The sequence below is a fragment of the Sebastes umbrosus genome, chromosome 14, assembly GCF_015220745.1.
Source record: "Sebastes umbrosus isolate fSebUmb1 chromosome 14, fSebUmb1.pri, whole genome shotgun sequence".
Lineage (NCBI taxonomy): Eukaryota > Metazoa > Chordata > Actinopteri > Perciformes > Sebastidae > Sebastes > Sebastes umbrosus.
Genome location: NC_051282.1, coordinates 23,544,687 through 23,570,936, shown reverse-complemented (window position 1 = coordinate 23,570,936; position 26,250 = coordinate 23,544,687). Strand labels below are relative to the sequence as shown.

The following is a 26,250-nucleotide window of genomic DNA, read 5'->3' as shown; positions in this document are numbered from 1 at the left end:
CAAAATGTTACACACTGTCCCTTTAAAATCCAATTTTAACTTCCCACTGCAACAACCGAGGAACGTTTGTGTATGTCTCCTTCATGTTTGTTATTTGCTAATTTGTCAAGTGAACTAATTTTTCGAGCTCACGCTGTTTCTGTAGCTGTTGTAATCTCTGCCATGCTGCCACATGAATGTGATGTAGTCCATCAGCTAATTACACTCCAGCATTGTAATTAACTGCACACCTGTCAACCCGTATCCCGGATAATCAACACAATCCCATCAAATCCACCTGTTTTGCTAACATTCACATCGTGCACTAAGCGCCCGGCGCTAATGAGACGAGCTCAGCGTCCCCTGGTTCATCTTTGCTATGACTCATTTAAGCCTGTGTGTCGGCCTGCAGGAGGACAAGCCAGTGAAGGAGCCAGTGATGGAGGAGCATGGTGACCTTTACGGAGACCTCTATGATGATCTCTCAGTTTCCACGGTAACAGTGGGCCCGAATGTTACCGACTACGAGGTGGGTTAAATGCAAATGCAAGAAATGTCTTCACCTCTGCACGAAAAACACTAAGAGCCTATTTTTGGTATTCAATGAACACACCTGAAGTGACTTTTTCCATTCCTTAACAGATTCACGACTATGAAGATTACAAGAATGACACGGAGTCAGAGTATGAAGAGTACGAGACATACGAGGAGGGCTTTGAATTTGCAGAGCGGGAAAGAGCAGGGACGTGGGAAGGAGAAGAGGTAAATCTCACACACCGAGCGAGTGGTCACGTCTTCAATTGCCTGTGTCAAGTGATTTCTTACAATCCACATCCATTCATCCGGTTCTCCTCCTCAGGCTGGCCTCAGAGCAGAGAAGGGCCAGAAGGGAGAGCAAGCCATTATTGAGCCGGTGAGCTGCTAGTGACATTTAATGAATAGCACCGTAGCTTTAGTTATGAGCATGGGAATGAGTTGATACCCTCATAATGTACATTTCATTCCATCTGTGCTTGTTTCTAGGGTACATTACTGGAAGGACCCCCAGGTCTACCAGGGTCACAGGTAAGCCTATTCACTGCCTGAACACAGAAGAAAACAGACATTTTGACCGTGCCTCGTCTCTGTAATTATACAGGATGTGGCATATGGAACATAAGCAGGAAGTGACCAGATGTGGTGCAAACTGTTGAGAATTTTGGAGTGCAGCCATCAGGATACAATGTGGTGTTTTCAGAAAAGGAAACAGGGGTTTTCAGGTCCTAAAAATACACCCCTGCACTATTAATGCAACGATCATTAAAACTGCAACATTCCAAAGAAGTAAAAGTATTTTGTTTCAAACCTACATAAATAAATAAAAAGGGATTATTGTCAAGGATTTGGAGGGTTAGAATTAGGGCTGTCAATCGTTTAAAATATTTAATAGCGATTATTTTTCATCTGTTCAAAATGTACCTTAAAGGGAGATAAGGAGTGTTTAATACTCTTATCAACATGGGAGCGGGCAAATATGCCTACTTTATAAAAATGTATGTATATATTTATTATTGGAAATCAACTAACAACAAAAAACAATGATAAATATTGTCCAGAAACCCTCACAGGTACTGCATTTAGCATAAAAAATATGCTCAAATCATAACATGGCAAACTCAAGGCCAACAGGCAACAACAGCTGTCAGTGTGCTGACTTGACTATGACTTGCCCCAAACTGCATGTGATTATCATGAAGTGGGCATGTCTGTAAAGGGGAGACTCGTGGGTACAATTGACCCCATTTTTATTCACATATCTTGAGGTCAGATGTCAAGAGACCCCTTTGAAAATGGCCATGACAGTTTTTCCTCAACAAAATTGAGTGAAATTTGGCGCGTTATTAGTCTCCTTCGTGACAAGCTAGTATGACATGGTTGGTACCAGTGGATTGATTAGGTTTTTCTAGATTCATATGAGGCTAGTATATCTTCACTCTAGCTTTAAAACTGAGCCCGCTACAACCTAAAAATCACAAGTTGCGTTAATGCAATAAAGACATTAGTGGTGTTACGTAGAAGAAGAGTATAATTTTGTAGAAAACTAAGCCACAAAATGTTCTCTATTGTTTGCTTGAGTGCTGTGAATGTTTCATTCACAGGGACTCGCTGGCCCAGTTGGACCAAAAGGCCCTCCAGGACCCAGGGGAGATCTTGGTGAATTGGTGAGTGTGGCTTAGGCCTGAACCTGGACCCATAGAGTGCTGCAGGAGTCCTAAAACCCAGAAATGAGTTAGCATTTTAGCACTTCAGGTTCCCTCAATCAGTCAATGGGTGTTTAGTTAGATGCTTTAAATAAGGTCTGTGGTTAACACAAGCTGAAGAGAAGATTTTTTCTTTTATATAAAATACATCAATAAATACCCCACTTGTGAATTTTGAAGCTTTTATGTATCTTAAAAAAGTCGGTTGCTAACAAGTGGCTGAATGAGACTACTAAATGTCATCACACCAACTCGTCCGCCTTTACAGCATCGTTGTGTATACTCGCGCTCATACGACCGTGGTGTAGTTTGTTTATAGCCTAACGTTAGCTTTTTACTTCTAGCGATTGCATTCACACTTCAAATCATAGAAGTGGTGATCATTTGTGGAGTTTATCTTGCTGAACAAAACGTTTAAGCATCATAAACGTGTGTTTGCCACAGAGTTTATTTTCTGCAATAATACAAAATGGAAAAAATCCCATTGGCTTTTTGTCGAGGGAACAGGGGCGATGCTAACTTCCTGGTTGACCTACAAAAATACATCATGCCTGCGGCACTCTACTGGGTTAGTTTGGCCCCACTTTGACCCCTCCACCTGTGGGACAGAGCTGTTCAACTGTAACCTCACTGTGCAACATGTCCAGTCCTGAAGTGAACCTGCTGGACTTCAGGGACAAATGTCGACATCCACGTGTTTGACCTGATTTGCTTTTGTGTGTGTGTGTGTGTGTGTGTGTGTGAGTATGTGATTGCTCGAATAAGGTTATTTGTCCATGATTCATCACAATGGAACACACTGCAACACACATACACAAGACTGTTTAACACACTTTAGCCTGTCCACCAGTGACGCATAAGAATTAGCTCATGTCTTTAAGGATTTATGTAATACTTACTTACTTATATGCATATTCAGGATTAATATATAAACAAACTAAACTTACAGTATATCTACTTCTGATCCACTTGTTCCTAGAGACAAGTGTCAGTTATTTGACAAAAGCAAGTACCAAGAAAATTACCCTTGATCCATAAAGAGAGGAATGTATCTCACCAATTTAAATACTTAACAGATAACTTTAACAGTAATCTGATGAACACAATTTTAATGACTCAACGCTGCATTAAATGACTTGTTTAAATGGATATTTACAGTGTGTAAACAGAAGATAAGCTAGTGTCTGTGTGTGTGTGTGTGTGTGCGTGTGTGACATGCCCTGTGGAAATGGAGCAAAGGTTTGTTTTTACAGTGATTATATTGCAGGGTTGTTTTTCTCTCTGTGTAGACACTCTCACACACACACTCACACACAAACACACAAACACACACACACACACAGTAGCCGATGTTTATCTCTTTCCCCGACCTCTCTTTTCAGGGTCCCCCAGGACGTCCTGGTCTTGCTGGGGTTGATGGGATTCCAGGTCCTCCAGGAACCATGTTGATGCTACCGGTAAGACCTTACATGCATGCTCACGCACACACACAAACACGCACTCAGAGCACACCTTTTCCCCAATGTGGTGTAGCGGCATGACCACAAGGGGGGGCTGTGTGATTGAGCTTCATTTACATTTGGGGAATCCTGCGGTGGGGACTGAATCCTCTTTTTGCCTCCAGTACCGGCATGGAGGTGATTCCCAGAAGGGACCAGTGGTGACTCCTCAGGAGGCGCAAGCACAGGCAATCCTGCAGCAGACCCAGGTACACTTTGGTGTCATCATGCTATATTATTACATCAGTGACTGTCATTTTATGCTGTATGAAGACCAACTCATTGCATATTAAAAGTGAAAAGGTGCCCTGTGCAGCATACATAAAGCATCCAGTTGTGTTTTCCTTGCAGCTGGCTATGAAGGGACCTCCAGGTCCGCTGGGTCTCACAGGGCGATCAGGCCCAGTGGTAAGGCACTCCTCTGACCTTGACTAAATTTGCATTATACCTCCAGGGCTCCTTCAACCTTTAACCTCCACTTCACATTCTGCCTGACCAGGCACAAACTCTACCCCTCTACTCGCTCCCATCCTAACCTCATCACTATGCAGGCTCACTGTGTTCAAATCACTGCAGGGTTGCAAAAATAAACAGATGATTAAGGTTTAAGATGATTTGTTAGTTGTTTGTTTGGTGCTGAATTTGGAGTTGAATTGCTCCTGTGCATCACGTCATGCTTAAATTAATTTTTTATTTTGCAGGGTCTTCCAGGTTCCTCTGGGTTCAAAGGAAACAGCGGAGAAAATGGCCCTCCTGTAAGACCAGACATTATTTTTACCTCACTACTGGCCTCCATCATATCACTCTATTAATTTCCTTTTGTCCTCCTGCTTTCCCTTTTACACACCTTTCCATTTGTCTTCCTTTCTCATATAGGGACTACATGGGTTGCAAGGCCCTCTGGGAATTAATGGAAAGCCAGGAAAGAGGGTGAGATATCTAGAGTACTGTAGGTTCATAAGCATACTGTGCCTGATGTACCATAAAGTAAAAACCTACTTTAACTGGATTGTGTGTCTCGTAGGGGCATTCGGGAGTCGACGGAGGTCGTGGAGCTCCGGGTGAAACAGGCTCTAAGGTAAAATCTCACAGCACTGCATTGTCTAGTTATAATCTCAACTATTTGAGCTGCACCAAGAACCAACCGATTTTTATTTATTTACATCCTTACAGCTTGTTCGGATATTAGTTGAGGTTAATAGCTGTGTCGATGCTACATTGCCAGTTGTTAGACCATATTGCTGATGTTTGGTGTTGAGTTTCCATGAATTAAAAGGTGCCATATGGTAGAAAGTGACACTTTCAATGTCTTTTTTGATTATAAAGGAGGTCTACGTGCTATATAAATACTATGAGAGTATCAAAATGCTCAATCCACAGAGAAATGCAGACAGTCAGTTTTCAGGAACTTCTGCTTTTAAGCTATGGCTGCACAATTAATATACATTTTATCAAAATCATAATATGGACTACTGCAATTTTCAAATCGCAGGATGAGGAGGAAATCACAATATTTGTTAAAGGTGAAATGTGTGTCAAAATGATGTCCTGGCCTACACATTATATTCTACAGGCTTAAGAAAACATCTTTGTTTGGTACAGATCCCCGCAAGAATTATACCATAATCATGTTTTTTCACTGAAAATTATCATTCTCTCTAATATTGCAAATCATATTGCAATTGCAATATCAGTCAAAATAATCGCAATTAGATATTTTTTCAAAATCATGCAGCCGTACTTTAAAACAAGCCGTCAGGACTTCCGTAAGGTTGTGATGTCACAACTTTACAGTCACTGGTTCAAGTGTAGCTAAACTGTTATGTAGCTGAAACACACAGTGAGTCCATGGCTGCTGTGACGCCATAAAGACGGGGACAGCGCAGATGCGGAAGACCGGAAAACTGACTAATCAGAGCAGACTGGGCTTTTTTAGGAGGGGGGTCTTAAAGAGACAGGAGCTAAAACAGAGCGTTTCAGACAGAGGGTGAATACAGGTATATTCAGACGGATAGTATGAGAAAAAATAATGCCTTTTTTGGACATTAAAGCATGTAAACATGTTCTAGTAAAAACAACAAATACAAGTATGAACCTGAAAATTAGCATAATATGACTCCTTTAAGTTTCCTGTTTCCAACAATACCGCAGCAAGGTCTTGTACGATAACAAACTCTCTCCACTTGCAAGTGTAAGCCTTTAGGTAGCCCACAGCTTATTATATGCACTGACAACAAGGCAACTCAATACCTAACAGCTGCAGGACGAGCTTAGCAAATAAATCAGGCTCCCTTGATGCCGAGTCTGACAGAACAGCAGAGTCTTTATCAGTCAAAGCAGCATTTTAACAGACCTACAGCTAATCTGAAAGCTCCCTCTCCCCAACACATAGTCAGAGCAGATGGGAGGCTCTGCCAGGGGAGACTCTCAGTACAATTCTGCTAATGTTTACACATTACCGTATGCGTGTGTGTGTTTCAGGGTTTAATGCACTTGCTTCTCTGTTACTTTTCAGGGTGACAGGGGTTTTGACGGCCTGCCAGGTCTCCCGGGAAACAAGGGACACAGAGTGAGTTAGATTTGGTAACATAAAGCATTGCAGCCGTATTTATTTAGTCATTCAGGCGCTAACACACAGCATGCATCAATACCTCACACATCATATTGCAGGTGTTTGTTTGCACATTATGATCATGATGATTGTGATTTCTATGATGACGCTGTAAAGCATCTGCTGGATTCTGCTCTGCTATAAAGAGAAAACTGTCCTAAATATCTTGAGGCTTGTGGCTAATGCTTTTATCTTGTAGGGGGACAGAGGAAAGCCGGGTCCTCATGGGCCTGTCGGAGAGTCAGGAGAAAGGGTGAGTGCTTTTTTTTTTTTTAAAGAAATCTACTTGCAACAAACAAAGCCTAGAAAACACATCCCGCTGCAGTGCTTTGTTTCTCTTAATTTTTTCCATCACGCAAGGTTAAAACCTTTCCAGATCAGTGAATCAATTCTACAAACTATTACGATGGTAGAGCACCACACATCGAAAAAAGGCTTCACTGAAATGAAGTCATAAACTCTTGAATTTAATTCCGATACGTTGGCCTGAGTTCATTCAGGATCAAGGTTTGCAAAAGACATGGAAGCTACGCAGTGCATCCCGGACTTAGAATTGAAAATATGAAAGATAGAAGCTCTGTCAAGATCGTATCAATCCAGGCGGGCGGGCGGGCGAGGGGGAAATTTGAGAGAGCGGTCTATTAGTCTTTGCTCGAAGATAGTTGAGCCTTATCTGTCAGGCAGTGGATTTCTTTAATGAGCTATTTTCACAGATTATGTCTGTGGGGATATAAATGTATCCACGCCTGAGGTTGACTCAGAGAGGTTCATGAGATTTATGTGTTGAATCTGTGTTTGTCTTTGTTATTTTAGGGATCTGATGGACCTGTGGGGCCAAGAGGGCAATCAGGCGAAGCCGTGAGTAACCACATCTGGAACGACATAATGCTCCCTCATAATGCAATATTTAATGGTTATTGTTTCTCTACATTAAAGGGGACATATCAATTAAAACATTTGGGTATCTGGAGTGCCTACAACTGTGAAATAAGACGTCAGTTTTTTGTGGGCTGTCTAGATCAGAAAACATGTGATTCAACAAACCATTCAGATTTGGCTCCCCTTCCCATGTCACATGCAGGCTCATTAGAATATATCACTCACAGTTTGAGAACTACCTTTGCAAAGGTGCTCCATATTTTTCTCACAAGCCAATCAGAGCAGACAGTATGAGAAAAGTTACATGTTTTTTGAAAATTTAAGCATGTAAACATGTTCTAGTAGAAACTCAAAATACAAGTATGAAACTGAAAATAAGCATAATATGTCCCCTTTAAAATACTTAAAGTAGAGGATGTATTTATCAAGTCTGTGTTTTGGGTTCTCAGAAATACGCTATAACACAAAAAACCCTTCCTAGTGCACAGAAAAATCACAGAAACAAATGATTTCCACCACGACAAACCACGAGGGGATTGTAGGAGATCACTAGATTTAAGTTCCAGCTGAAGTTTCAGCCAAAATCTTACAGAAGAACTTGCACAAGTACAAAATCTACTGCTCATACTGTACATGAAGAAAACAATAGAAACACTGTACAATACTTTACAATATACAACAACTATAAAAACTAGAATTACCACATCTATTCATCACAGGGCTGACAGACTGTATAGAGATATACAAACATTCACACTCACATTCACACCTACGGGCAATTTAGAGTCAATAATAAACCTAACCTGCATGTCTTTGGACTGTGGGAGGAAACCGGAGAACCTGGAGAAAACCCACGCTAACACGGAGAGAACATGCAAACTCCAATCTGGGTTTGAACCTGCGATCCTCTTGCCAGTTTATATCCATGTCTGTCCAAAATGTCATCTCTTCATCATTTGATCCTATTAGACATTTGTGGGAAATTGTCATAATTGGCACATGAATTCTTGAGTTGAGGTAAAAAACGTGTTTTGTGAGGTCACAGTGACCTTAGAACCAAATCAAATCAGGTCGTCCTTGAGTCCAAGAGGATGTTTGTGCCAAATTGAAGAATTCCCTCAAAATTCCTGAGATATCACTTTCACAAGAATGAGACGAATGTAAGGTCACAGTGACCTTTGACCATTGACCACTGAAATCTAATCAGTTCATCTTTGAGTCAAGTGGACGTTTGTTCCAAATTAGAAGTAATTCCCTCCAGGAATTCCTGAGATATAGCATTCACAAGAATAGACCAGACAGAAGTACGCACGTACAGACGAATGGACAACCCAAAAACATTTAGCCACGGCTGTCGCCGGCGCAGAGGCATGAAAACTAGGACGGTCAAATTATTATTAATGCAATACTGCCAGAGTGTTCACCGTAGCATTAAGAGAGAAAAGGTCACTGGGAAACGGCGTGCAGCCTGGACGCAAGAATATACAATAGCATAACATGCGTGACACGTATATTCAAAATCTGTATTCTACCTGCGAAGTAACTTTGGATCATAGAGAGACCACAAAGAACTTAAGAGCACCGCTGAAGAAGCTGTACCTCTGCGGTGAACACTGGTTGATTGCTTATGACTCACACTCCATCTTTCTCCCAGTAGGTGAGGTTGAGGCTCTGCGGGGTTCTGTCCCTCCAAATGGATCACCCAGAGCAGGAGGAAATAGAGTGCCATAAGACATGTTAGGAAAGCTGTGTTAAACTACAAAGATACAGGGAAGGAGAGGAGTTGGCTGTTTTGATGAGGGAGCGATGGGAAAAGTGCGGCAGCGAGAGACAAACGCAAGGCAGAAATTTGGTTGGTGGTGAGAGAGATAAGAGAGATGGAGAGAGAGGAAAGAGAGCGAGTCGGAGAGGGAAGAGATAAAATCCTGGCCTGAATGATTATATTTCCATATCAATCACTTCCCAGGAGATCACAGATGTGGCTTTGGAACAGGTGGCTTGGCCAGCCTACAAAGAGGGAGGCTGACAAAAACAGAGCACACAAACACACTCACGCAAACACAGGCTAGTGCAGCCTGCATGGCTAGCACATACAAAACCAGATGCGCCCACACTCACTCACACACACACAAAAATATATTATTTGTCTCTCCCTGTTTTTCGCTCGCTTAGTTCTGATTTGTGATTTAGTATTCCACACTCGCCCCGTCTCATCATGAATGCAGGTTAGCTGCTGACTATTTGCTGTGTTTTGTCTCCAGGGTACTCGGGGTCTTGTCGGGCCAAGGGGGCCACCTGGCCCACCTGGCCAGACGGTAAGTCAACATCGCCTTGATTTACAAGATCAGAGCTATTCAGTCCCTTCAACTCTATAAAACATTCTCTAGTGCCTGCAATCATCAATATGCCACTGAAGATAAACAAAGAAGCTATTGAATTGTCTGTTTTTTATAATCAAACTTTCATCCATTGTTTTCTCACTTCTTGTCCGTTGTCAGGGTATTGGTGGAACTGATGGAGGACAAGGGTCTAAGGGCAACCAGGTCAGTCCTGCTACCTTCATTACCTACAATACCTGTAATATATACAAAAATAGTTATATGAAAATGATTGGGGTGTAAGAAAATATCGAAAATATTAGTATTGAGTGTATCGCAATATTATGTTCTGTGATTTTGTATCGACTCTAAAAAACACTATTGATTTTTAATTAATATTTTACATGCAAAGATCAACTCAGTCAATACTTTATTTAATTTGCAAAAAGGTGCATCCTCTCAGTGCATGTGCCCTCTCAAAGTAGTGCTATATGATGTTAGATGTAACAGGGACCGTGATAAATGCGAATGCAGATCCCACTGTTCTGATTGCAGAAAAAAAGTTTTTTTAATCAGATTTTATGCATATGGTGGTGTGTTCTTTATATGATGACAGTTTTCCTAAAATTAGATTTAAAAAAATCGCAATATATGACCTTGCTTACAGTATCGCAGTTGGGGCTGTCACAATAACCTCAATATTGCAATTCCGCGCTACTGACAAGCCGACTGCAGGGGATGGCGAGCAACCGCCACAACCGCTGTGTTCACGTTTATTCTTTTTTTTATTCTTTGCAATGGGAGCGCCACGTATTTACACTATGCTACAAATGCCGGCAGCGTGACGAGGCGCTGAGCATCTATTCTGCGCTGAACGCTGAACGTATGGTGTTGCTTTTCTGGTCGCTGAGAGTTGAAAATTTTCAACTTTGGGTAAAACTTGCATCCTACATACATCTAGGCTACAAGTGCTGGAGAACAACAACAACGGAGGAGAAATTAATACACGGGTCCGTCCTCTCCTCCTACATAATTCAGCCTTCCCTTCACCCAGAGCAAGTACTGTACCTTGTGCCAGCATTTTAATATTCCATATCATAGTAACCAGACACAACCAAAGCGCCTCAGCTGAAAAAAACAAAACGCTGCAGCTCATTGCCCTTCCTTGTTCTGCATTAACAATAAATATGTATTTAATTAGTTTTAAAACTGTCATCTTTGTCATTTAAAAAGCAAAAATATAACTAATAATAGCCTAATAAAGCTTATTCATATAGCACTAACATCAGGATAAATACAGTAATTTGTATAAAAAAAAGAGTTGCAATAATACCGCATATCAACGCGCTGTTGAGCCAAACATTATCACAGCAGGGGAAATTCCTTCACCGTGACAGCCCTTTCGCAATATCTCTCAATATATTGAATTGTAACTCCTGTATCGTGATACGTGTCTTGCCAATACACAGCTCTAGACAATAAGTATGTGGGTATCAGTGGTCTCAGCTACAGAAACATCAGCCGAAGTGGCTTAGTGTGGCCTTCTAATGAACCCGTTAACCAGGCATGTGATGATGAGCTTATGACAAAGTTCATGTTGAGGCCGAGTGTGTGACCATCAGTGTTTGTTGTTGTCAGGGTCAAGGTGGAGAGAATGGGGCCCCAGGTCAGCAGGGAAATCCAGGAGTACAGGTAAAAAACTGTCCTGTGGCTATGAGAGCTAATCCACTCCTTATTACACATCATATAAATGTATTCAAGTCATATAGACATGCTTCCAAACAGCTGCATAAACAAACATTTGTTCTCTCTCACACACACAAACACTTTATCTCCCGTTTGTTTTATAGTTTTACTTTAACTGAAGGTTTACTTGCATATAAACGCCTTTCACAATCCAATTACATGACACTAAAATCTATTCACAATGCAAGGCTGTGTTTATTACCTCATTTAAAGGATGTTTTTGGAGATACAGGGTTTTCACCCCACAGCAACGAAATGTAATTTTAAAATGTCGTCGGAGACATTACAGTCATATAAAGAAGATTTAATCTCATTTCCAACAATCATTCAAACCCGCCGGCTCACACAAGGGCATCCACACATTCTGCTCCATACCATACATATACGCATACACACAGACTCAAACCTCAACCCAGCCTTCCTCTATAAGTCTTGTGACACTTAACCTGATTGATGCTTTGTTCTGGTCCAGGGCTTGCCTGGTCCTCAGGGTGCCATTGGACTGCCAGGAGAGAAGGTAAGTAGCATGTCTCTCACTTAATTTCAGAATTAAAGCTGCGACCTTGCGACCCCTGTCATCACATACCCAGGGGAGGCCGGTGGAGCCGGAGAGTACGACCCGACCACTTCTGGCTCCCATTCAGACAAGACAGGGCTAGACAGGAAATCAATACACAAGAAACACACACAGGCAACGCAGACGCTGGGGACGGCCTTGGCCACTGCCCCATCATGAGGCCAGACTGATAAAAGAAATAAAAAGTGGACTCAGTCATAAATACAATGTGTTTGGTAGAGGAGCAGCAAAGCAGGAAATGTGGTCTCTTAGGAACAAGTTAAGGTACTAGATCATATCTGAGGCTCATCTCAGTATTCATAAAGTACCTCTCTCTATCCTATGCAGGGTCCCGGGGGGAAAACAGGCATGCTGGGACTGCCAGGCATTGACGGCCCTACCGTAAGTGCACACAAATATATGAATGCATGCATTAGACACGAACATACATAACATGTATGTATGTATGCATGCCGTTGCACATCCAGTATCTGTGTACATATAAATAGTGAGCACACTGCTGCTTCTTTATCAGTCATATCTGTGCTCAAGTGACAAGACAACTGAATGACAGCTCCACAACATCAACTGGTTTACTAGAAGAGTCTGCAACACATGTTGATCTTTTTTCAACCATTTGATTTTTTTTTTATAGAATGGGTAAAAACATACAGGCGTACATAACTTTATACAAGCAGAAACCTATTTACATCACATCTAACTATAAAGCGAGGAAGTCTGTATGTCATTCTGTGTGTCCTTTGCATATCTCGAGAACCGCTCATCCGATCTACTTCACACTTGGTGGGTGTATTGCTGGTGACCCAAGGGAGTGCAGTGTCGAATGTAGTGCAATTTGGCCAGATGGTGGCACTATAACAATGATTTTCACATTTTGACCTGTTACTTTTGAACTGTAACTTTCAGAAACAAAATTCTTTTTTTCCCCTGGATTTTGTGGGTCCAGATGAATCTATCTATATAAGCCACGCCCATTTTCCACCTTTTTGAATTGTGTCCAAATCCGATTTCTTTGCTACTCAACAACAACAAAATTTGAGCAATCGTGACCTTTAGTACATAACATCTCTGGACCAAGCCGGAAAAGTTACTGTTACATAACTATATACAAGCAAAAACCTATATACACCACAACTAACTATAAAGCGAGGAAGTCTGTGTGTCCTTCGTATATCTCGAGAACTGCTCATCTGATCTACTTCATACTTGGTGGGTGTATTGCTTAGGACTCAAGGGAGTGCAGTGTCGAATGTGGTGCAATTTAGCCAGATGGTGGTGCTAACACAATGAATTTTACGTTTTGGCCTGTAACTTTTGAACCCTTAAGTCTCAGAAACAAAAACAAAAATGTGTGGCTCCAGATGAATCTATCAATATAAGCCGCGCCCCTTTGCGTCTTGATGGATTTTCCGCCATTTTGAATTGTGTCCAAATCAGATTTTTTGCTACTCCTACAAATTTTAAGCAATCATCACCAAATTTGGTACAGAACATATCTGGACCAAGCTGGGAAAATTTACTTTTTTGATATTTCATACAGTTTTGCTACAGCCGGCCCTCAAAGTTAGCTCAAATGCTGTGCGCAGGGCTTGTATTACAAAAAATGTCATGTCTCCCGAACACTATTGCGACCACATTTGGTGGACATGTGTAGATATGATGTCTGAGGTGACCATGACAATTTTGGTGCCACTTGGCCAATAGGTGGTGCTGTAGCAGCATCATCTAACTATAAAGAAAGGAATCTCTGTCTGTCTTTCTGTCTGTGTATGTGTGACTGTCCTTCGCATATCTTGAGAACTGTTCATCCAATCAACTTCACACTTGCAAGTAGTCATACTACGGTTCTCAACAACGCTACAAGCAGAACTTCTGGGGACCAAACAATTGGCCTGATCCAGACTGGCAATGCACTAGTAATGACTGAAAGAGGACTAGACCCAGACGACCAGCCCTTACAGTATCCTATGTACCTCCAGTACATCAATTTCCCCAAAAAATATACCCACATATTGTTACACCAACAAAAAAATATAGCCAAATAGTTGTGTAGTTAATCTAAAGTAGCCAAGAGAATAAAAATTACCAACCTACACTTCCTGTGGCCTGCCAGTAGGGGGGCACGGGAGGCATTTCTGGAATTAATCCAAAGCAGTATGACATTTGGTAAAATAATGAAAAATCTTCCATCAGTGAGGCGCCAAGAATTAATATTTGTTAGACTACAGTCAGACACATTTGAATGAGTTTCACTTAGCGCACTTTGTATTGTTCTGCAAAGCTTTTGTGACACACAATGATATTTTTATGGCGCCTCACTCTCAGTACCGCTGGCATTTTCCTCTTTTTCAATTGGGTTGGTCGCATTTGGAAATTTTCCATCAAGGAGTGATACGATAATGATGTACTTGTGGCGGTGCTAAGTCAATCTGATTCCTGTTTTCCTGTTTCAGGGTCACCCAGGAAGAGAGGGCCCCGCGGGAGAGAAAGGCATTCAAGTGGGTAACTGCATATCACAGGGTTGTCTACTGTAGTGTCATAGATATTATTCTTGCAATCTGTTGTATCTGTGCACTCACTCCCACTAGGTTACAACAATGCTCACTCTTATCATTATAATCATTGTGTTCCTACAATGTCATCATCTTTCTTGTGCAAGAGCATTAGCTCATTAGAGTCAGCAGCATGCACTCATCAGCATCAACAATGCTTATTGACAATTAAGGATACGGTGACTGAGTGCAACGATTATTCATATCTGGTCAGAGAAATGCATTTTACTGTTAATATAATACCGTTTGTGTTTTTCATGTAGGGTTTACCAGGCACTCTGGGGCCTGTTGGCTACCCAGGGATCCGTGGAGTCAAGGTGAGACATAAATGCATCATGATCTCAGGTGTAATGTCCAACGAGATGTTTATTCCCTCGCACATTTCATTTTGTTTGTTTATCTTCCTGTGGCGGACAAGCTGTTGTGCGTCTATGACTGACGGCTGACAGGTAGAGGGAAAGCACCTCGGTTCTCAAGGGGACTGCTAACAACAGAGTAGGGAACGTTTTGACGGATGGGAGAGATGTCAGAGTCAGATAGAGCAGAGCTGAGTGCATAGGTGTGCAGCAGTCCATTTTGACTGAGTGCGCCTTTTGAAATTGAGGAATAAAAGTGAGGTTGTCGTGAAATGGCATTTTCTGCTCTACGTTTTGTTTTTGATCACATTCGCACATGTGGTGTTTCGTCATGTGGTAGTTTGGCTCAACATCGTTTCATCAGCATGAAATTAATTCTAAGGTCAATAACTAGTCAATAACAGAGCAATGTTAGGTCAAGAGAAAATCAATACACACTTATAAATCATTTCAGTGTCTTAAGATGGGGTATTTGCAAGCAACCAATGATGTTTCTCAGTGATGTAAAGACTTTTCTTGAGAGTAGATTCTTGTTAAATGAAGTGTTTTCCTCTTTTATCACAGGGAGCAGATGGAGTTAGGGGTCTAAAGGGGAGCAAAGGAGAGAAGGTGAGTGAAACAGATAGCGAGTCTTTATTCTGTTGTCAAACTGTCTGTGACTGGAAGGACACCTGACGAATTACAATGTAACGACGCCATTTATCATCAAAGAGCTTCCATTATCACCTCTCCTCAATGTATCACAGGGAGAAGATGGCTTCCCCGGGTTCAAAGGTGACATGGGCATCATGGGAGACAGGGTGAGAGCGCCCACAAATCACAAATCTAATTGTCTCTGTTGTTCTCTATCGGATTGGAGATAAAATCGTCACTTCTCTTCTACTCTCGTTCTTGACTTTAGGGCGATAACGGAGCTACTGGATCTCGTGGAGAGGATGGACCAGAGGGGCCAAAGGGCCAAGGAGGACCCTTGGGAGAGTCAGGATCCTTGGGGATAGCTGGCGAGAAGGTATATTTTAGATTTAATTGACATTACAAGACAAGGTTAGGACACAAAAGAGAAGGATGGAGAGATAAAATATACTGCCAAATTATAAGAAAACTCTGTAGCACTACAGCTCCGTAATAATGAGGTAATAGTTTGATAAAAAAAAGGAGAAAATAATGAACCCTTTCTACTCAATCCCACTTTATCATAGACTCATTTTGTCTTCTTTTTAAGTGGGAACAAGGAGTCTTTATGGAGAGATGGCAGGTCTATAGTAGATGTCACATAGAAGTGATGTACATCATCTGAAAGCTGGGAACCTGAAGATTAATTTGAGATGCAGCTCGGCACCGTGTGTCAAGTTGTTCTAGTCATAAATCAGAATTAAAAAAAATAATGAATTCATGAATTAATTAAAATAAATTGTGAAAGTGTATAAGGGCTTAGAACATTATGATGGAAGTATATAATGGCCATCTCCATACTCTATCATGTCTCACTGCAGCAATTTCTGGGTTGATACCATTTGTTACACAGATTTGGTGCTAAATTTAACAATTTTTTTTACTACTTGAGAATTGATAAAAATGATCAATAATTCCTCCAAAATACCACATTAAGACACCAAGACCTTGAGGAACACCATAGAAAAAGCCATGCTGTGATTTGGTTTCAAAAACTTTTGACATTTGGAGACTTTTGCAAGAATTGCATTTTTCAGTGATTGGATGGTGAGCACTTATGTTCTGGAAACTGCTCAGAAACCCCCTTATTGTCAGTACATGTAGAAAAGCCATCCATCCTCTGAATGTCCTCAGTCTTTAGTTTGTGACGATGAAGTTTCATGAGGCTGTGATTATCCTAGAGGTCACCACAGGTAATTTTATACAGTGAAGACAAGTTTAAAAAAAATGGTCTCACTATAATGAAATAGCTACTTTGGGGACTAACATCATCACAGATGAATACAGTTGGGCTCATTAGATCCACAATAGTCCCAGCTTTACAGTTATACCCAATTGTCTGACTGTGTTTGACTGTAAGACTGTTTAGGGACCCAAGTATGCAGAAATATTCAAATACACCATTTTACAATAGGAGAAAATAACACATTTATACTGCATGCATAAAACTGCATGTGATTATCATAAAGTGGGCATGTCTGTAAAGGGGTGACTCGTGGGTACCCATAGAACCCATTTTCATTCATATATCTTGAGATCAGAGGTCAAGGGACCCCTTTGAAAATCGCCATGCCAGTTTTTCCTTGCCAAAATTTTAAGTATTTTTTAAATATAATATAATAATATTTAATACATTAATTAATTAATATTACCCTGGCGTATTACCTGGTTATTACTTTGGTAATTACATTCCAAGGTTTTGCTTAATTATTACATCTTTATTAATCAAACTATTACCCCACCATTACCAAGTCACAGTACTACCAAGCTGTAATGTAAAATACTACCAAAGATTTCTTATCTAAACCTGCATTGTGCTGCTATGTCCATTATAATGTTAGATAATATAGCTCAGTTTTCAGCTGTGATAAAACTTTCTTATAAAATGCGTGTCTGAAAATCACTGAAATACTGAACATATGGATTTTAATGCCCTCACATTTATTACACCTGGTTACAGCCCACTCCTAAAGGCAGAGCTGCCACTGCACCAGTGTGCATGCTTTAAGCATTTAATCTTTCTGTCATCACTATGTGCATTAATTCAAAGATGTCCTGCTGTATCGGTGCATGCATAGTCAGCAGTATGTCAAACAAATCTTAATTAAATGGTTTTCCCTGCACTTTTCTTCTTAATATTTCTCTGCTTTCTGGTGTTCCTCCCCTCTTATTCTGCCGTCTCTCTGCAGGGTAAACTCGGCGTGCCTGGATTGCCAGGATACCCAGGAAGACAAGGTTCTAAGGTGATTTAGCATTGATGAGCCATTATGATCAGTTAATGTGTCCTCTCGTTCCTTTATCGGAGCTTTAACCAGCGAGATGTGTGTCTTTGGCTGGACTGTTTCCTGTCTGATTAAAAATAAAGGATGATAAATGGCTTATTAAAAAAAGGCTATTTTAATAATAGTTCATTAGTGACATCAATTCATTACATGTTGATGAATGGCGTATTTAAGGCTGTGTTGGGCTCATGGATTAGATTTGCTTTAATTTGATACAGTAGTTAATTATACGTTAATGAGGCATCGGGGGTGATGTGTGATGAATGGAGGGCTGAGGTTGATTAACCTCTACGTGTGTCCCCAGGGATCACTTGGCTTCCCTGGCGGTGCCGGGGTCTTGGGGGAGAAAGGACGAAGGGTGAGTGACATTTGAATACATTTGGACCGCTTCGGAATATGTAAAATTTTTCTGTGTGTGAGCTGATAAATAATTGTTAACCTCTACAATGCAGGGTCCCGCTGGTCAGCCAGGGCCCGGGGGCCAAAGAGGTCCTAATGTGAGTACAGGTGCCATGCCCATACCATCATGTTTTTCTCTCTGTATAAAGCTGTATTTGCTCTAATTAGATCAGTTTGTGGGAGGCACACCGTTACATCACTGCAGTGTTTTCACATCACCACACGTTTATCTTCCACCTCCACACGAGTTATGCATGTGCTAATCAGACTGTTGTTTATTTTTCCAATAGGGAGCTCGGGGGGGAAGAGGAGCGAACGGGCCCACTGGAAAGTCTGGAGAAAAGGTGAGCTCAGGCTGACACACACAAACAAACAAAGACATATGCACATACATTTACACTCACATAAACACACACCTGGCTGTCTCATAAAGTATGGATGAATGCACCGGCCGAGTTGGAACTGGTTGTTGCTGTTCACGTCTAGATGACAGGCCATCTGGTGCAGTGAGAAGCGACTGTCTGGCAGGGGATGCTTCTTCAGTTTACACTCTCACCCTCAAAGAGCATCTTGGGAAAGCTAAAGATTTGTAGGGCGGGCAGAAAAACTGGCTCATGTTTTCATACTGTGTTGTTTTATTTGTCTCCACCTCATAGGGTTCTGCTGGACAAGACGGACCTCAAGGATCCACCGGAGAACTGGTAATAATATTTATATAATTAATAATATACTGTATATTGCAGTGCCTAAATAAGAAACACGCTCTCATCCCAACTTGTCGCATACTGACGCTTTGTCAGAACCCCTTGGCATCACTTTACCTCATATTTAGGTTTAGGAAAAATGGCTTAATATTACTACATTTGAAAAATGAAAATAAAACTTAACGCAAAGGACATGAAGAGCGGTCTCCTGGATGAAAGCCTTGTGTTTGTCGAACCCATCCACCTGCCCTTCCGCCCTGTGTGTGTGTTTTTTAGCTCTTTAAACAATGTCACCACACTCCCCGACCACTTTCTCTGAGAGGTTAAGATTGACGCGGATGGGTTTAGATTGTAGTTACTTGAAAGGCCGGTGTATCTCATACAGAAGTTAAAGGGTTCCTTGTGCGTCGGTATCACATAGGGCAAAAGCGTTGGTATTTGATGCCCTGGGAATGACAACGGGCTGAAATAAGACCATAAAGTCTGAAAAACGTATCTTGACATCACAGATATGGTCTCATGAATCAGTGTCGGACAAGCACCGGAAAATACGATCTGGGTTATGAGACAGAGTTTTGACAATCTGTGTTATTGTTTTCTAGGGCCCCGGAGGACCACTGGGAAGAAACGGTGAACCAGGACCCAGAGGGCCTAATGTGAGTGGGCTAAGATGTACTGTATACTGATTGCACTGTGATTTAATGTCACTAATTTCCCAAAATTTTACACTCACGTTTGATATTGTTCAGTTCATTACGATGATGTAAGAAAATGCTTCCTTTTCAGGGTCCACCTGGGAAAGATGGATTACCAGGTCATCCAGGCCAGAGAGGAGAACCAGTGAGTCACTTTTAATCTCAGTAAAGCTACATGTATACTGTGCATTCAAATACCCATACTACCAGACTATTTAGTTTGCCAGCATGGATGTATAAAGAGAACTGGATACAGCGTTGGAGGCGGACTCCAGTTCATTCCTATGAGAGTTGCTCAGTGGCGCATGAAGCCAAAAATGGCTCGACTGCAGAGTTATAAAGTACCCGGATCATCCGGCGATCTTCCGCATCCATTGGGCCCATAGAGCAGGCGCAGTAGCGTTTTCTTAAACCCCGCCTCCCAGCCTCAGTCTGGGTCTCATTCACATGAACGGAGGAAGGAAAAGAACTACAAGCATTTTACAACTTTTAAGACTTAATGATTTAAATAAGGGCTATTTAAGTATTCATACTGGAGAGTTAATTCACCAAAAAATGATCCACTGTATTACAGACATCTCTTTCCCAATGTAAGTCTATAGGAAAAGTATTTTTTGGCCCAATGGCATCACGTGATGGACACGAATATGCCATCACGCCATAATGCGCAGCGAATATATGAGCCGGAGGGTCAAAGTTCAATGATATGACGAAGTAGTATGTCCCAATTGTCTGTAAACTGCATGCAACAGTACGTACTTTGTAAGGGCAGCTGCAGTAGTTACTAAAAGTAAAAAGAAAAACGTGATTTGAAATGCAGCCTTAGTGTTTGTGCACATCCCAGCTTGTCAGAGAGCTGAGAGTCAACATGATCTACTGCATGTGTCAACACAGCAAACAAGACAAAAGCCATGACTTCAGCATTGAATTACTGAAGTCAGAGTGCAAGTTGAGTGGCCTCTACTACAGTACGTCTAGCAAAACACCCTACTGACGCCGTTTCAACTCTTAGGGGTCATCAGTCTCACTTATCATCTTATTTCTTCAGGGCTTCCAAGGCAAGAACGGACTCCCCGGCCCCTTAGGTGTTGTAGGACCACAGGTAAGACGATCAGCCTTTGGTATGTTAGTTGATTGTTCAGCACACAGCTGTTTATTTCAGATAGCATGTTTTTAATATGTGTAACTTTCTTGTTTTCAGGGCAATACTGGTGAGACAGGACCAACTGGAGACCGAGGCCATCCAGGCTCACCGGGACCGCCGGGCGAGCACGGTTTACCGGGATCTGCCGGAAAGGAGGGTGCCAAGGTGAGTAGTTTTCATCATAATGTCAGGATCATAATCACTTACCAGCATCACCTTATTACTGTTGTATTAGATAAAGCCCAAGGACTCTCTCAGCACTGCCTGCATATCTTATCTCCCGGGTCTCATCCTACCCTCTAATTTGCTAATAAATAACAGAGGAAACCTCGCGGTGTTGAGTGTATTATGGCTCATAAAAGATAAATGGTCCTTCTTGGTGTGACTTGCTGGTTGGTGTGATTTATGACTGCATAAGGGCCTGCTGTCTGCTGGCTACTTGCCTTATATCTAATCACATGCGCGTGTGTATGTGTGGTTTCCAGGGAGACCCGGGTCCATCAGGAGCCGCGGGGAAAAGTGGCCCTGCTGGGCTGCAAGGCTTCAGAGGGAGCCGAGGGAGCCCTGGTGCAACGGTAACGCAAACGTCCATACATCTCACATCCTCGCCATCTCTCACTGTCAACACCAGATCACTTGAAATGTTCAGCTTGCAATTAGATCGGTTAAAATCATGACAGCGTGCTAATTACGTGAGAGTTTCATAAATCTTGTAAAGGATGCGATTGTCGCTGGATTGTGACGGCTGTTTGTGTGTCTCTCCAGGGTCCTGCAGGTCTGAAGGGAGGAGAGGGCCTACCCGGTGTTGCAGGCGCTATTGTAAGTCTGATTTTGTTAAATTGCTTTCTAACCCATCCGCTGCTCTCCGCCCAGCTTCTGTTATATAGAATGCTAGGACATATGAAGCAGGAGGCTGTTTCCATGGTGATCACTGATCGTGACCACCACATTAAATCAGAGAGTGAATCATGTGACACGCTCACCTTACCTCTCTATCTCCTCTTATTTCCAGGGTGCCGGCGGAGAGAGGGGCCCCGCTGGGGCGGCCGGCGCTATCGGCCAGCCAGGACGGCCCGGCGGCGTGGGCCCCGCTGGGCCGATGGGAGAGAAAGGCGAGCCTGTAAGATGTGAAACATTGCTAATTTTGTTTCTTAGGCAACAATGCCCGCTAACACATACTGTACCATCACCTCCCACCATTGGGTAATAAACAGCATGTGCTCTCGCTTTGGAATGTGTCATTATGAGACAGCGAGAGGTAAAGGAGGACCGAGGGGAGAAAATATGAATGTGATCAAGCTGGCTTTCTTGGGTGCGAGTTTCTATCCTGGTATGATGCATTAATCAATGTGTCATGCTGCTATATGAGGATAATAAGTATTGTAGCATTTGCTAGATATCTGCTGTTTTCCCATCTGTTCCCCAGGGAGAGAAGGGGCCTGTGGGGCCGGCTGGGCAAGACGGGGAACTGGGACCTGGTGGGCTGCCGGGGGCGGCAGGATCTCCAGGGCCTCCGGGAGAGGACGGAGACAAGGTAGTTCTATTGGACAGCCAACATGGATTGCAGTCAGCCTCCTACAAAATTACATTCCCATTAGGGCTGTCAAAGTTAACGCGATAATAACACGAGTGAGGATACTGGTATCGTATGAAACTAGAAAACCTAAAGAATCCATTTGGTACCAATCATGTCATACTAGCTTGACGAGAAGGAGGTTAAATAATGCTCCAAACTTGTGCTAAATTTTGGTGAGGAAACTCTGGCCATTTTCAAAGGGATCCCTTGACCTCTGACCTCAAGATATGTGAATGAAAATGGGTTCCCTTTACAGACATGCCCACTTTATGTTAATCACATGCAGTTTGGGGCAAGTCATAGTCAAGTCAGCACACTGACACACTGACAGCTGTTGTTGCCTGTTGGGTTTGAGTTTGCCATGTTATGATTTGAGCATATTTTCAATGATAAATGCAGTACCTGTGAGGGTTTCTGGACAATATTTGCCATCGTTTTGTGTTGTTAATTGATTTCCAATAATAAATATATACATACATTTGCATAAAGCAGCATATTTGTCCACTCCCATGTTGATAAAAGTATCAAATACTTGACAATTCTCCATTTAAGGTACATTATGGACAGATAAAAAATGTGCGATTAATTGTGATTAACTATGGACAATCATCCAATTATTAGTGATTAAATATCTTAAATCAATTGACAGCTCTAGTTCCCATACAAGTAAACTGCATTCTCAATTATGTTTTGAGGGAAACATATTTTCCCCTGGATTACGGACGCAGTTTTAAAACAGTTTTAAACTTGTGGTTAACGTAAATTGAAACCAAAAAAAAAAAAAAAATGCAACTAAACTACTTGGTTAGGTTTAGTAAAAAAACATCATGGTTTGGCTTAAAATGACTACCTTTGTTACGTTATTAAGCTTTGAACGTGAATTAAAATAAGTGAACGTTGATTTTAGTTTCACACGGGACGAAAGTCCTGTGTTTATTTGACCCATCCACCACCCCGACCTCCTCCCTACGTGGACTTCCATGGACTATCACTACAAACATATTTAAGATATGTCAAAAACAAACAATATGTTTCCTTTTGAAATGTAATGCAGTTTCGTTGTGTGAGAACGTAATTTTTAGGAGACAGAACTGACTGCAGCACTGCTCTAAAGTACTTGCCAACTTTTGAACTTGTCGTTTGTGAGTGTATGTTCACATGTGTGCATTTGTCTCCGTAGGGAGAGATAGGAGGACACGGCCAGAAGGGCAGCAAAGGAGACAGAGGAGACTCTGTGAGTATAAATGTTATGCAAATAGTCCTAACATCACATCATTACCTGGCACCACCAGGAGGTAGAGGACAAACTGCCTTTTAATTGGTCTGCGGCAATTCATCGTGATAAGTGTTTGCCCGGACCGTGCATCATCTGGCGGAATGAGCAGATGGTTTTAATCAAGTCTTCCCTACAGTGTGTTTATAACGGTCCTTCTGCTTTTCTAGGGACCCTCAGGACCTGTTGGAAGTCAAGGACCTGTGGGCCAACCGGGACCAACAGTATGTTAAGAAAACTCAGATTGCATCATGTAAAAACACATCATTGTGTAATAAGTTGATTTAGGTGCAGTGCTAACGGCGGTGACCTGTCTGTGTGTATCTCAGGGGGCAGATGGTGAGCCGGGTCTTCGTGGGCAGCAGGGCATGAACGGGGGGAAAGGAGACGAAGGACTCAGAGGCTTTAAGGGGGCAGCTGGTCCTTATGGACTACAGGTAGGAATTACTGACCGTTGGCTCATCTCTGATTTCACATTTATACTTTAGTTTATATCTGTTTCCATTTCATGCATGGACGGATTATCATGACCACAGGCACTGGTCACAAAGTCGCCACGGACCCCTACCTACACACGTAAATAGTACAAGCGCATTGCGTGTGCCCTTCCCAAGCAGCAAGAGTTTGGTCGCACAATAGCACAAGGCAACCCACAACCACACAGCATTAGGGCTGTACTGAATAGTTCAAAGTAAAGGCAGCTGCGAGCAAGAAACAAAACATAGGGAGAAGCAAAGAATGGCGCCTGCGTGTATCAAACTAAGCAGCGAGCGTGAGGAGCCACCACACGAGAGAGACTATCTGTTTTGCGAGCGCTGGAGGTCATACACTCTCTGATAGGTAACAGCAGTTGAATCCTGCTCGCATGAATCAACCTGACCTTTGACAGTTTGGGGGCGGAAACCAAGGGAGGCACTGGCCCTCTTATGATTGGTCACTTTCAACGCAAACACACCTACACTGACTGCCGTATGTCGCGTCTGCCATGTTGGAGAGGCCGACCGTTGCTCACTTGATTCTGAACCGATTTTCATGAAATTTGGTTTATTATAATTGTGAGAAATTAGATACTAGATGCTAAAAAGATGGATGTAATCATTTCCAAAATTCACAACATGTTTTTATATAACGAAATATTCTGCTTCAATCCATACTTGTTGGCATTTAGCCTTTCAAAAACAAGAGGCGAGCACCTGTATTAACGGGGCGGTCCAACAGCAGTCTAACAGCACCATAAATAAAATATCCTCCTACCTAAACCACTGGCTTTTTTCTGGTCATATATTACCAAACGACATTTTCAAAATCACATTTACGCCAATATTTTAAAAACAAAAATACTTCACATAAAAAAAAAAAAAATAAATCTTAAGGCCAAGGGCCCCCCCATTGGCTCAGGGCCACTTTGCCCATGCAGTAATCCATATATGATTTATGAGACTGCATTGCTCACCATATCTGTATCTCTAGGGAATGCCAGGACCACCAGGGGACAAGGGAGAGAGCGGCCATGTTGGCTCAATGGTGAGTACTGTTCAGCAATCTCAGCACATACAACACTCATCTGAAGTGTACTGCTGTGGTCCAGTATCTGTCTCAAGTCTGTTCTCAACACCACTTTACTGACATCTTTACACTTTGCTTCATGATTGTTATGACTTTGACTTCGACTTCTTTTGGTCTTGTCTGATATTAGATATCGACTTGACTTTGATTCACTTTCCAAAAACCTTTGAATACGTTTCTCCGCTTATCTTCTTTTTCTCTCCATTGATGGATCTTTTTGAAGATCAAACATGGGCTTTCATTAGCAGAAAAACAATGAATTATTTACTAGGAATATGTAGGGTGCAATGCAGAACTTCCGCAAACACTGTAAATTTCTGTTTCTCTTTATGGTTTGGAAACACTTTTGTATTTGTAAAACATGGGACTTTAGTGTGAGGGCACGGAGATAATTACCCAGCTCAAAGTGTCAAACAGGTGGTACTGAAATGTCTTGTTACTGACACTATCCTGCCATTGTTGGTGTTTCTGATATGAATGTGTTATCGATACACTCACAAGGTGCAAGTTTGATTAATGCATTATTGCACGAGATAGCTACATTCAATAAGCAGACAAAGACCATCCCCTTTTGTTTTGAAAAAAAAAGACATGATGCTAGGGCTGCACAATTAATCAAAGCTTTATTGAAATCGCAATATGGCCTACAGCAATTTTCAAATAGCAGGAGGCTCAATATTTGTTTAAGGCCAAATGTTTGGTACAGATCCCCATAAAAAAATCACTCCATAATCATTTTAATATGTTTTTTTCAATGAAAATGAGTATAGTTTATGAAGAATTATCATTCCTTCTAATATTGCAAATTGATGATGGCGTATTAGGGCCATTGTAGTTGAAAAAATAATAACTAAGGAGCAGGGGAAGAAGGGAATATTCCATGAAAAAACTCTATATATAAATTTATGAAAAAAACTTCTCTGAGAAGTGGCAAGAAAAAACTCACAAATTTATGAGATTATAAAGTCATACATTTACAAGAAAGAAATTCAAATATTCTTTTTTTCCCTGCATATTACCTCCTCCGCTGGCTCCGTAATTTCTATTTTTTTTTTTTAACTACAATGGCCCTAATATGCCGTCGTACAAATCGTATCGCAAAATCAGTCAAAATAATTGCAATTACAAATCTTTTCAAAATCATTTTTTTGGCAAGATCAGGAGGGTGCAGTACTGTACAAA

General features: G+C 41.7%; 2 protein-coding genes across 7 annotated transcripts in view; one reads left to right on the top strand and one right to left on the bottom strand.

Annotated features, from left to right (window-relative positions):
- Positions 1-26,250, bottom strand: part of rdh8a (retinol dehydrogenase 8a) — a 182,031-nt gene that overhangs the window by 47,481 nt on the left and 108,300 nt on the right. The window lies entirely within an intron of this gene.
- The window catches only part of col5a3a (collagen, type V, alpha 3a), a 64,586-nt gene that overhangs the window by 23,499 nt on the left and 14,837 nt on the right, over positions 1-26,250 (top strand). For all 3 annotated transcript variants that reach the window (XM_037791378.1, XM_037791376.1, XM_037791375.1), the window contains 41 exons: positions 392-508; positions 622-741; positions 839-892; positions 1,003-1,044; positions 2,118-2,180; positions 3,602-3,676; positions 3,844-3,927; positions 4,070-4,126; positions 4,420-4,473; positions 4,595-4,648; positions 4,743-4,796; positions 6,234-6,287; positions 6,529-6,582; positions 7,143-7,187; positions 9,470-9,523; positions 9,707-9,751; positions 11,165-11,218; positions 11,745-11,789; positions 12,177-12,230; positions 14,303-14,347; positions 14,665-14,718; positions 15,322-15,366; positions 15,504-15,557; positions 15,659-15,766; positions 17,619-17,672; positions 18,016-18,069; positions 18,164-18,208; positions 18,401-18,454; positions 18,767-18,811; positions 19,417-19,470; positions 19,601-19,654; positions 20,558-20,611; positions 20,711-20,818; positions 21,139-21,228; positions 21,419-21,472; positions 21,666-21,773; positions 22,080-22,187; positions 23,410-23,463; positions 23,673-23,726; positions 23,832-23,939; positions 24,973-25,026. In XM_037791378.1, coding sequence (XP_037647306.1) covers positions 392-508; positions 622-741; positions 839-892; positions 1,003-1,044; positions 2,118-2,180; positions 3,602-3,676; positions 3,844-3,927; positions 4,070-4,126; positions 4,420-4,473; positions 4,595-4,648; positions 4,743-4,796; positions 6,234-6,287; positions 6,529-6,582; positions 7,143-7,187; positions 9,470-9,523; positions 9,707-9,751; positions 11,165-11,218; positions 11,745-11,789; positions 12,177-12,230; positions 14,303-14,347; positions 14,665-14,718; positions 15,322-15,366; positions 15,504-15,557; positions 15,659-15,766; positions 17,619-17,672; positions 18,016-18,069; positions 18,164-18,208; positions 18,401-18,454; positions 18,767-18,811; positions 19,417-19,470; positions 19,601-19,654; positions 20,558-20,611; positions 20,711-20,818; positions 21,139-21,228; positions 21,419-21,472; positions 21,666-21,773; positions 22,080-22,187; positions 23,410-23,463; positions 23,673-23,726; positions 23,832-23,939; positions 24,973-25,026 — 2,637 coding nt within the window. The remainder of the gene's footprint in view (positions 1-391; positions 509-621; positions 742-838; positions 893-1,002; positions 1,045-2,117; positions 2,181-3,601; positions 3,677-3,843; positions 3,928-4,069; positions 4,127-4,419; positions 4,474-4,594; positions 4,649-4,742; positions 4,797-6,233; positions 6,288-6,528; positions 6,583-7,142; positions 7,188-9,469; positions 9,524-9,706; positions 9,752-11,164; positions 11,219-11,744; positions 11,790-12,176; positions 12,231-14,302; positions 14,348-14,664; positions 14,719-15,321; positions 15,367-15,503; positions 15,558-15,658; positions 15,767-17,618; positions 17,673-18,015; positions 18,070-18,163; positions 18,209-18,400; positions 18,455-18,766; positions 18,812-19,416; positions 19,471-19,600; positions 19,655-20,557; positions 20,612-20,710; positions 20,819-21,138; positions 21,229-21,418; positions 21,473-21,665; positions 21,774-22,079; positions 22,188-23,409; positions 23,464-23,672; positions 23,727-23,831; positions 23,940-24,972; positions 25,027-26,250) is intronic.